General features: G+C 36.7%; 1 protein-coding gene across 1 annotated transcript in view; it reads left to right on the plus strand.

Moving 5' to 3' along the window:
• LOC101901398 (transcription factor SPT20 homolog) overlaps nucleotides 1-12,559 on the plus strand; it is a 109,591-nt gene that overhangs the window by 93,346 nt on the left and 3,686 nt on the right. The window contains exons 3-6 of the mRNA XM_020040032.2: nucleotides 2,724-3,512; nucleotides 5,491-5,847; nucleotides 9,668-10,238; nucleotides 10,299-10,444. Of these exons, the coding sequence (XP_019895591.2) occupies nucleotides 2,724-3,512; nucleotides 5,491-5,847; nucleotides 9,668-10,238; nucleotides 10,299-10,444 (1,863 nt within the window). The remainder of the gene's footprint in view (nucleotides 1-2,723; nucleotides 3,513-5,490; nucleotides 5,848-9,667; nucleotides 10,239-10,298; nucleotides 10,445-12,559) is intronic.

Genomic DNA, 12,559 nt, shown 5'->3' on the forward strand with positions numbered 1-12,559 from the left:
AATATTCGGTCTGTTAACAGCATCAAAACGGTATTTTTTCCATAAGAAATCTACTAAATTTTAATCAAACTTTGAAAAGTTTTTCAGTCTTTAAAAAAATATATCTTTGGCCTGTAGAGATCAAAAGATCTTATCTAAGTGGCAGACCAAAATAGTAATTTCCTCATACGTATATCCTTTCTATAATACACCCTCGAAATGCCCTCTTCCTATAGAGGGCATTTGGAAATCTTTAGTCTATGAAAAGTAAACGGTCAAGTCTCTTTTGGAGGTCTTTGAAATTGTGTTAATCTTTAGAAAAGTTCTTGAGTTTATAAAATACTTTAACATTGGTTTTAGCCTTAGAGAACGGCCAAAAGATCTATTGCCTTCAGGAGACTTTCAATATGTCCGCTCTCTATGGGATACCCTCAAACGGCCTTTTTATACCCTCCACCATACTATGGAGGGTATATTAACATTGTCATTCCGTTTGTAACTCCTCGAAATACTCATGTCAAACCCAACAAAGTATATATATTCTTGATCAGCGTAAAATTCTAAGACGATTTAGCCATGTTCCTCTGTCTGTCTGTGTGTCTGGTCTGTCTGTTGTAATCACGCTATCTTTCGAACAAATTGAGATAGAAGGCTAAAATTTTGCACACATGTATATTTGGCCAGTAGGCAGGTTAAGTTCGTAAATTGGCCATGTAGGTCCAAGTCATCATATAGCCCCCATATAAAGGTACCTCCCGATATTCGGTATTTTGATGATTTTAGCGACATTATTCACCGGAATTGTTTCAAATTTGGCATTTGAAGTTCGCAATGGATGCTACATCCTAAGTCAAAAAATTAGCCATGCAGGTCCATGTCTTCGTATAGCCTTCGAAATTTTGATGATTTTAGCGACATTATTGTTTCAAATTTCGCATGTGAAGTTCGAAATGAATGCTTCAGCCCATGCCAGAAAATTGTCTGTGCAGGTCCACGTCTTCGTATAGCCCCCATATAACGGTACACCCTATATTCGGTATTTTGATGATTTTAGCTAAATTATAAACGATCAAATTAAATATTGTAATAACTTATGACAAAAGTTGCCTATGCAGGTCCACGTCGTCGTATAGGCATTCGGCCCGGTCGAACTTACAGCTTTTTTACTTGTTTCTATTGAAGTCTTTCAAATGGTCCTCTTTCGTAAAAAGGCATGCAATAGGTCTTCTCTAAGTGGGAGATCCCAAAAGTTATTCCCTCATAGGTATACCCTCAAAAGGGTTTCCGTCTGCAGGAGACATTTATAAGGACTTCCATTTATAGAAGACCTTCGAAAGATAATCTGTAAATATTCAGGATTAATGACTGTGATAATAAGAGACTACCTCTCACCGATACTCAACTTCAGAGCGGCCAAGATTTTTACTGCAAAAAGAGGACTGTGTCCATTAACATGCCACCTACAGTTTTGGACGTCAGTCGGACCCGCTTTTTTCCATCAGCATATCAAAACCAGATAATTATGTTCCAAGTGGAAATTCTGAGCATTTTGAAGATCTTTCAGCTGGTGGAAATCAAACTATACGGTTCAGAGAACCTATTGTCCTCTCTCCATGGGAAACCTTCAGGCCTTCTTTGGAAATCTTTAAAATGGGATTCGTTCTTGAGAATACCTAAAAGACCTATTTTAGGTCTATGTTGGAGACCTCAAAAGTAATTCCCTTATAAGAAGATCCTTCAAAGGCGCCCTGTCTACAGGAGAAGGACTTTCGTCTATAGAGGAGGATCAAATGATAATCTGTAAATCTTCAAGATTAATGACCTTTCACCTATACTTAACTTCAGCACATTTGGACGTCAATCGGACCGGATTTTTTTTTGTCAGGATATATAGGATCTGACCGTCATAACAATGGGGATTATATCCAAAAGGATTTCGGGCATAAATTCCATTATGTTGTCATAATTTTACTGTACAATAGCCAATCTGGGCTACGGACTTATAATCCTCGTATTTTTGCCTGCAATATTGCCGAAGGCACTATATACCTAACATTAACGGATTCCGAGGAATGTTTATCCTTGCCTCCTCTAATTAGAGGTTACTTTTCTATGTAAACTTTTAAAACGTCGATACACATGTCTTCTATTTTTTAGCTCTACTTTAATAATCTGCTGGATATTTTTTGTGTCCACAGTATTGTTGTTAATATTTATTTAAATAAGAAAAGGTTCCGAAAGCACTCAAAAATTTAAATTGCAACCTTGGTTCTATATTAAACTGGAAGTTGGAGCAACATTGATATATATAAAGACTCATGCACAGTCCTAATAGTGACACCTCCGCCAATCTGTACAATATGGAAAATATATTTTCAAATTAATATATCAAAATGCATTCTAATTCAAAATTGTTTTATATGAAACAATTAAACTTAACTAGCTTAACTTAAATAAATAGTTTATTATATGTTTTAATTGCAAGAAATTATGCAAAAACAAAGCCTTAATTTGTTATTTTACACATATACAATATACACACGCACACACACACACACACACAATATATAATTGTAAATACATAAATTTAAATAACACTCACACACTTACACAAACAAACATTACCACTAATTGCATACTTATAACTCCAACATCATCATCATCCAACCATAGAGAAAATCCGCTCACTTTTGTATATTTGCCATAACATTGTATATATGTATATATATATTGTGAAATTCCAGGGTCCAATTTACAATAATGTCCATTACCATGCCCCAACACCACAACAACAACACCAACAGCAACCACACCCCCAACATCCATATTATTCAAATCAAGCACAACAACAGCAACCAACATCTTACATTAATGCCACCACTACTTCCACTAACAACAACCATGCACGTGAAACTATGCCACCTAATAGTCATAATCAAGGGGAGAACGACGAGCCGCTCTACGAGCCATTCCCACCCCAAACTCCCGAAGCTCCAATTGTGTTGATAGACAAGCAATTCAGCAGGTTGCCATCACAGGAGCCAATGCAAATGAACTATGGTCCTGCTGCTTCTGCTGCACAGCATCACAAGCAGCCAGAATGGCAACAGCAACAACAACCACGTGAAGAACCACCAAAACAAATGCCAGCAAGCTTTAACCAACAACCTACACAATATTATCAACAGCAATATCTGGCAAGCAATCGAAACCAACAACAGCAACCACCAACCCACCAACAACAACATCCGCAATATCCGCACACTCAACACCAACACCCTGCACAATACCAGCCCGCCGAGCCGCATCATGAGCAGGCGACTTCCACTGGCGGCCACGACTGGTATTACATGGATCGACCACAACACAACCCTAATCAACAAGAATTTGCTAATGCAAAACCAACTGGGCTAGGTCAGGACGAAACCCTCAGCCCAGCTCAGCCCATTTATCAAAAGCAATATGAATCCTATCACCAACAACGTCAACAACAGCACGAGTTCTATCAACAACAATATAAAGATGAACTTAAGGTATTCTCGGCCAAGTTGATGGGGCAGGAAAGCTTAAAATCAAAAATGCAATGCAAAGCTTCGTTTTTATTTTCTTAGTAAAGCTTTGAAGGCAAGCCAAAGCGGCATAGTTAAACTTAAGGTAGCTGAAAAAAGTCTATAGATGCGTAGATGATTTAGAAAAAAGCTTTGAGGGAAAATGAGCTTTATCTGTTATAGTTTCGTTTTGGAAGAGAAGCTTTTAAAAAGAGAGACCTAATTGGAGATGGGAAAACAACCTTTAAAAATTAATGTGGTTTTTTTCTCTTTCTCAAAGAGAGATGAAAAAAATTCTGCGTGTAAAATCGGTTCATGGAAAATTACAAAATAATAGGAATCGGTCTGCTATCTGTAAAAGACCTGTAAAGGACTACTGTCTATAGAAGACCTGTAAAATTTCTTCTGTCCAAGAAGACATGTAAAAGTTATTCTGTGCATAAAAAGAACTCTTGAAGGTCTTCTGTCTATGGAAGTCCCTAGCCTAGCTTTAGCAGGCTTGTAGCAGACCCGTTAAAGCCTTCATATCAATAGAAGACCTGTAAAAGGCCTTCCGTCTATAGAAGGCTTGTAAAAAGTCACCTATCTATAGAACACTTGTAAAAGGTCTCACATCCATGGAAGACCTGTAAAAGGTCTCCTATCTATAGAAGATCTGTTAAAGGTCTTCTGTCTCTAAAAGACCTGCAAAAGTTCTTCTGCCCTTTAAAAGCTACATTGTCAATAGAAGTCCTTTAAAAGCTTCATTGTCTATAGAAGACCTGTAAGTGGTCTCCTATTTATATAAGCCCTTGGAAGACCTGTTAAAGGTCTCCTATCTATTAAAGACCTATAAAAGGCATTTTATCTATAGAAGACCTATAAAAGATCTCCTTTCCATAGAAGGCCTGTAAAAGGTCTCCTATCTATAAAACCTGTTAAAGGTCTTCTATTTTTATAAGACCTGTAAGATGTCTCCTATTTATATAAGACCTGTAACACGTCTCCTATCTATTGAAAAACTGTAAAAGGGTTCCTATCCACAGAACCCCTGTAAAAGGTCTCTTATCTTTAGAAGACCTATAAAAGGTATCCCATCTATAGATGACCTGTTAAAGGTATCCGTATCCATAGAATATCAGTTAAGGGTGTTCTATCTATAAGAGACCTGTTAATGGTTTCCTATTCTTAAAAGACCTTTTTATGGTCTCCTATCTATAGAAGACTTTAACTACCTTTAATCTATCCATAGAAGACCTGTAAAGGGTCTTCTATCAATAGAAGACCTGTAAAAGGTCTGCAATCCATAGAAGACCTGTAAGAGGTCTGCTATCCATAGAAGACCTGTACAGGGTCTCCTCCGTAGAAAATCTGTTAAAAGGTCTTCTGTCTTTAGAATAACCTTTGAAGGCCTGAGTCTATAGACTTGTTAAAGGTCTTCTGCCTACAAAAGACCTGTATAAGTTCTGCTGACTAATAGAAACCTGTTTAAGGCCTCTACTCTTTTTTTCCCAAGGAAAATATATAGAAAGTCTTCTGTCAATAAAAGAAAAATGTTATGTCTTACGAAAATTAAGGTCTTCTCTCTATAGTGGACCTAAAAAAAATATCTTCAGGCTATAAAGGGTCTAAGGGACACATAGAAGTCCTTAAGGTCTTCTGCTTGTCCATTAGAGTTTTCACTTTTCTTTCAGCCACGAGTTTTTGAAAGACATTTAGGTCATTATTTTGTGGGACGTACAATTAATTCAACAATTCTGAAAGTGGCGAAAGTGTATAAACTATAAATAATATTAAATATTGATAATAAATAAATGTTAATTAACTTACAGTAACTAACCTCTAAAGAAAAGAGCACATTTAATTTTGAGAATGACTAGCGCTGCTTTAGATATCATTCATCCTTCAATTGTGTCAGCAGGATTTGGAAATCTAATAGCTTGAAAATGAAAATTATGAAAAACTTACAAAATTTTATTCACAGCAACGAATGATAGCAAACCAAAAGCAACAAGAGCTACAACAACAGCATCACCAACACCAGTACAAACCAAGCAATCCACAAACTCAAAATTATCCCCAACAACAACACCACCCCACACAATATCAACCTTTCGAACGTGATGCATCGACCCCCAGTCGCATGAGGTACCTGGAGAGATCACAAACCCCCAAACCGGAATATGGCAAGACCGTAAGGCTAGTCGGTCATGATGGATCCACCACCACCACCACCCACCCAATAGCCAAACCCATATATCAAAGACAATATGATTCATATCACCAACAACGTCAACGACAACACGAGTTCTATCAGCAACAATATAGACAAGAACTTCAGGTATTCGCGTCCTACTGAGAATAGACTTGAAAAGCTTTTTTTGTGTAGAAAATGATTGGAAAAGCTTCAAGGACCACAACGAAGGCCTTATGTGTGTGGATGATTTGTAGTGAAGCTTGATGGAAAATTGTAGAGAAATGTTGTAATAAGATTCGCGATGAATGCAAGCTTTTTTGTGTAGATAATAATTATAAAGCTTAAGGAACCAAAACAAAAAAGCTTTATTTGTGTAGAGTAGTTAAGCATTGTGGAGAAGAAATTGGTTACTGCAACAAATCTCCTGTCAATGACACCGTCAATGGCTATTGCCTCGAGTTGTATGATAGGACTTTTTGACTTTTGCCATGGCATTTGCGAGCTTTTGTTATTTTGGATATGCCGCAAGTTTTATGAAATAAGCATCATGGTCCAAAGAGAAGGACTAAACTATGGAATGTTTTTTTTTTTTTTTTGAATTGGTAATGCTGCAGCAATGTAAAATTATGGAAACCATCAATAAATGGATAAAAAAAACAACTTGACAAAAAAACAGAATGCGCTTTTATTAACTAACTTCTATCTAACAAACAATTCATAATGGAAGGGCAACAAGAACAGTGGACCTCTCATAGAATATTTTCAATGAGTATTTTTTTAAAATAGAAATAATATTTTTTCAAAATATTTTCTATAATGAGGAATGATTTATAGATGGAAGATATTTCAAAATAACCTATAGAATACCTCTTCAGGTCGTCATTGGATAGAGGAACTTTCAAAAGCTCTTCTACAGAAAGAAAGTCTGTTGTGGATTGAAACCCCTTTAAACGGGTTTTCCTTTATTCAATAAAAATATTTTTGAAGGGTCTCCTATCGTCCGACCTATTTCATAGAACTACTTTCAAAAAACCTTCGACGGAAAAGCTTTTGAAAGTTTTTTTTATACCCTCAGCCATATGGCTAGAGGTGGAAATAACGGTTTTAGACCCTAGGTATCTTTGGACCAAATCCGTTTCAGGAAATTTGGAGTCGATCTAGCGATGTCCGTCTGTTTGTCTGCCTAGCTGCTGCGCACGATAACTCTCGAAGGGATTACCCGATTTCGTCCAAACTTGGTACATCGTAATATTTTTGTCAAACTTATATCGAGTTTGGAGATAGGCAATACCGGTCCACTACTTCTGGTACCTCCCCCACAAAAGATCGAAATTTTCAAAAAAATATATTTTTTTGCACAGAAACGATAATTCGATTTTACTCTAAATCCAAATATTTGCATCAGTGCTAGGTCAGGTGCGAAAATTGACAACATCGATCTTCTCTATCAAGTACCTACCCCAGAAAGGGTCACAATTTTGAATAATTACAATCTTATAAAATAGGAAAATAAGAGTCCGACTGTCTTCAAATTTCACATATACCAATAATTTTATTAACCTAAGGCCAGGTGCTAAGATGGAACATATCGGTCCACTCCGTCTGGTACCACCCCCCCACAAAAGGTCGAAATTTTCAAAAAAAAAATATATTTTTTACACAGAAAGAGAAAGGAAAATCCGATTTTGCTCCAACTTTGCAAATCCCAATATTTGCATCAGTGCTACGTCAGATGCGAAAATTGGACAATATCGGTCTACTCTATCAAGTACCTCCTCCACAAAGGGTCAAAGTTCAAGCTCATAAAACACAAAATTAACATCCGATTCCATTCAGATATGGTACATCTAAATATTTCCATAAAACCAAGATCTGTTACAAACATGGTAGAGATCGGAAGTTTCCTTCTGATACCTCCCCCACAAAGGGTCAAAGTTTTGAATAACCAAAACGTTTATAAAATCCGAAAGAAGCATCAGGTTCTCTTTTTATTACACTCATTCCATTATTTCTACTAGCACAAGATCTGTTGTGAAGATGGGATATATCGGTCCTCTCTTTCTGGTACCTCCCCCCATAAAGGGTCAAAATTTTAAATGTCCATGGAGTTCATAAAATGCGAAATTAGCATCTGATTCCATTCAGACTTTGCACATCTCAATATTTTCATCAACACAAGATCTGTTATTAAGATGGTATAGATCAGACTTTTCCTTCAGGTTCCTCCCCCACATAGGGTCAAAGTTTTGAATAACCAAAACTTTTTTAAAATCCAAATAAGCATTCACCTCTCTTCAAATTTCACACATACAAACATGTTTGCTAACACCAGATCTGTTGTGAAGATGAGACATATCGGTCCTCTCTTTCTGGTACAAAATTTTGAATGTCCATGGAGTTCATAAAATGCGAAATTAACATATGATTCCATTCAGACTTTGCACATCTCAATATTTCCATCAACACAAGGTCTGTTTAAAAAGATGGTAGAGTTCGGACCATTTCTTCTGGTACCTCCCTCACACAGGGTTCAAGATTTTGAGAAACCAAAGGCTCAAAGTAAGCCAAATAAGCATTCAACTCTCTTCAAATTTCACACAAATTTCAAAGATGATATATAGCTGCGAACCCCTTCTGAGCCCCTCGCCCACAAAGGGTCACTATTTTCAAAACATTTATCTGTCATACAATTTGCTATTTCTCTCAACCAGAAACTTGGGTTGAATATGGAATTTATGATTTGGCATAAATTTGTATGTAAATGTTCGTATTAGATGAAGAATGAAAATGGAATACTTCGGTCCGCTATATCTGCTACCTTAGGTACATTTCCTCATTTCCCAAAAATGTGCACATATCTCATATAAAGTATAGTAAGTAGTCGATATAGTCCAAATCTGGCACGTTGTAATATTTATTATTTCAGTCTTAGGTCAGATATGAATTGGTCAATATTGGTCCACTGCCTCGGAACCTCCCCCATAAAGGGGGAGTCGGCAAAACCGACTGATACTATTTTACTTGTTTTAAAAGGCCTTCATCGGAAAAGCTTTTGAATTTATTTTAGGTAAAATTTTACCTATTCATGGAACACCTCCTAAAAGGTTTTTTTAGCCAATTTTTTTAGCTCCAATGCCTCCTTTGACTCATTTTTATCTATGAAATATCTTTTAAAAATTCCACTTTACACAGAAAACACTTGGAAAGATCTGCTATACATAGAGCCCTTTGGATGACCTCTTGAAGTCTTCGTATTTTAATAACTCGAGAGGAAAGAAGATCTTTCAAATCCTTTAGCAACAAGAACCCATTTTACAACAGAAAACTTTTTTTAAAATATCTGTTAACCGAGTTTACACACATTAATGTTCCCTTCTAATTTGTATTTTGTTACTTTATTTTGTGCATGCATACATCGTAAAACCAAAAACAATTTTTTGTTAATTCATGTATATATAGTAGCTAAGTTTTATTTAGAATACAATTTGCATTAATAATAATAAAATAAAACCAACAAAATTTGCTTTTCTTTCTTCATAACATTTTACAGCAATTACAGCGAGCTTAATAATTAACCCTGAATCCAAAGCTGATGTAAACAAGAAACGAATTTTGCAGATAACTAAACCATAACGAAAATAACAAACTTCCGATCTAATTCAAACTTTTTTCTATCCACATTCAAACCCTCACTTTCCACCCAACCACTCACATACACACCATACCCTCACATATACACCATACTAATGTGGTTTTTTGTCTTTTCTATTTTCTTCTCACTACCACCACCAACAACACCACCACCACCACCACCATTACTCTGTCTGTCTTCCAAACTGTGCACCTCCAATACCACACTGTCATCTCTTCAATCCAATCCAATTATGTATGCGTGAATATGAATCACTCGAACCCCATGTGATGTCCACACACAACAAATGTATATGTTAACTTGCTACAACAGCAACAATACCAACAACAACAACCAAAACAATATTCCCCACAACCCCAATACCAGGGCCAGGGACCGGTAGGCAATCAATACAATCAATACCAGCAACCCCAACAACCTCAACAGCCCTACCAGCAACCAACAACCTGGGTACAGGAGCAACATTTACCCCAGCCCTATAAGCCACCAACTCAACAGGCTCAATATCAACAGCCCCAACAACAACAGCCTCAGTACCAGGCTTCATCTTACCAGCCAACCCCTCAATACCAGGCCTCATCTTATCAACCCCAACAGGCCCCATTGAACAATCAATATCAAACTCCATATCAAAATCAATATGTATCGCAACCCAATCAACAACAATTTAATTCTTATTCACAGCCTCAACAACAACAACACCAACAGCCACTTCAACAAAATGTCCAAAATGTCTCACATGGCAGCGATCAATTGGATAATTTGAAACAGCATGATCAACGCGGTGCCAGTCCCGGTATTATTTCCTTGCGCAAAGAGGCTCCCATCTCTCAGGCACCCGCTCCAGTCTACACCTCTCAGCCGGCAGCCGTAAGCTTCCCGGGTAAGTAGAAATGTGCTTCTCTCGTTGACCCCCATGGCATTTGCTATTAACTAATTGAAGGTGATGATGATCTTTCAGGCGGCAGCAAATTGCGTGGAGACTTGAAGTGGCCACCACCAGAGTACAAGGAAGCTGCTGCTCGTGAAAATGAGGAACGCCGTCAATTAGCTTTGGGACCAGTCTGTAGGCCAAGAAAAGTCAATCGCGTAAGTAGAAAAATGTGATAAATAAAAACGCAAAAAACACTAGACAAGTAAAAACTAATTGTGCGTTCGGCCGGGCCGAACTTGGAATACACTCCATCATTTGAAACAAATTTGGCAATTTTCAAAAAAATAAATTTAAAAATACCAAATGTAGCCGTCATATCAGGGTCTAAATGACGACGTGGACCTGTGTAGGCAACTTTTGTCATAAGCCATTACAATATTCAAATGTGAAACAATTTTCTGCCTTCGGCTGCGGTATCCATTACGAATTTCAAATACCAAATTTGAAACAATTCCGGTGAATAATGTCGTTAATATCATCAAAAAACCGAATATCGGGAGGTACCGTTATACGGGAGCTATACGAAGACGTGAACCTTCACAGACAATCCCCTGTCATATGCTGTAGTATCCATTACGAACTTCAAATACCAAATTTGAAACAATTCGGGTGAATAATGTCGCTAAAAGCATAAAAAAACCGAATATCGGGAGGTACCGTTATATGGGGGCTATACCAAAACGTGGACCTAAATGGCCCATTTTCAATAACAATAGTCCTGATGACATGATATACATTTGAGTAAAATTGTATTAATCTACTTTATTTCGTTCGGAAGCTAGAGTGATTTTCACAGACGGACGGACATCGCTAAATCGACATAGAATTTTATGCTGATCAAGAATATATATACTTTGTGGGGTCAAAAATGTATATTTCGTGGTGTTACAATCGGAATAATAAACTTAATATACTTTCCATAGTATGGTGGAGGGTATAAAAATGTGATAAACCAGTAAAGAAAGTCTTAAAGTCGGGCGGGGCCGACTTTATGATACCCTACACCACTTTGCTAATTTAGTAGAGCTCCACATAACAATAAAAGTTTTTATGGGAGAATTCAATCATACACGCTATGATTATAATTATAATTTAAAGTTCAAAGGACTAAATATGCCGAAGCATTTGTATCTTTCAAATTCGGAATTGTATTGCCCATTTGGTGCACAATTAATTTGAAATCGGATAAAGATATATATGGGAGCTATATCCAAATCTGAACCGATCTCGATAAAATTTGGCAAAGATATTTTTGAGCTGTATTGGATATATTTCCCTGAATATCGTTGTTACGGAGTGCATATTACGTTTGTGGGTAACAAATATAACAAATCGGATGAATAATATATATGGAAGCTATAGCTATATCTGAACCGATCTTCACCAAATTTGACATACTAGATTCTAGACTCAATTCGGTCGTAAGTGCCAAATTTCATCCAATTTGGGCAAATATTAGACGCTTGGTGCACAATCAAAATTAAATCGGACGAAGTTATATATTTAGCAAATGTATTTCTGAGCAAATGTATTTCTGAGCTGTATTTGACATATTTTCCCAAATATTGTTGTTGCATAGTGCATATTACGGTGGCGGTGGACAAAAATAACAAATCGGATGAACAATATATATGGGAGCTATAGCTATGTCTAAACCGATTTCGATCAAATTTGGCATACTTATTTTCAGGTCCAATCTGATCGTACGTGCAAAATTCCATATTTTTCGGACTGATATACTACCATATCTAAATTTTGACCGAATATCTCCAATTTCAATAGGGTTCGTCCTTGGGCCAAACAAATGATTTGTGCAAAATTTCATCTGGATAGGGCAATAAATGCGACCTGTACTTTGTTTACAAAAATACATGGACAGACGGACGGTCGGACGGACATGCATAAATCGACTAAGAATGTGATTCTATGCAGATCATCAAAAGGAACTATGGGTCTGTCTTGTTTCCTTTTGCCTGTTACAAACAAATGCACAAAGACATAATACCCTGACCACCTTGTGGTGTAGGGTATAAAAAAAACACAGTAAAGAAAGTCCTAAACCCTACACCACTTTGGTAATTTAGTAGAGCTCCACATAACAATTAAAAGTTTTTATAGTTGACGAAGAAATTGTTTCATTTCATTTGGGGCTTATATGGCCAATTTGGTGCAAAATTAATTTGAGATCATATAAATATATATATATGGGAGCTATATCCAAATCTGAACCGATTTCGATAAAATTTGGCAAAAATATTTCTGAGCTGTAT

This window comes from Musca domestica, unplaced genomic scaffold, assembly GCF_030504385.1.
Source record: "Musca domestica strain aabys unplaced genomic scaffold, Musca_domestica.polishedcontigs.V.1.1 66, whole genome shotgun sequence".
Lineage (NCBI taxonomy): Eukaryota > Metazoa > Arthropoda > Insecta > Diptera > Muscidae > Musca > Musca domestica.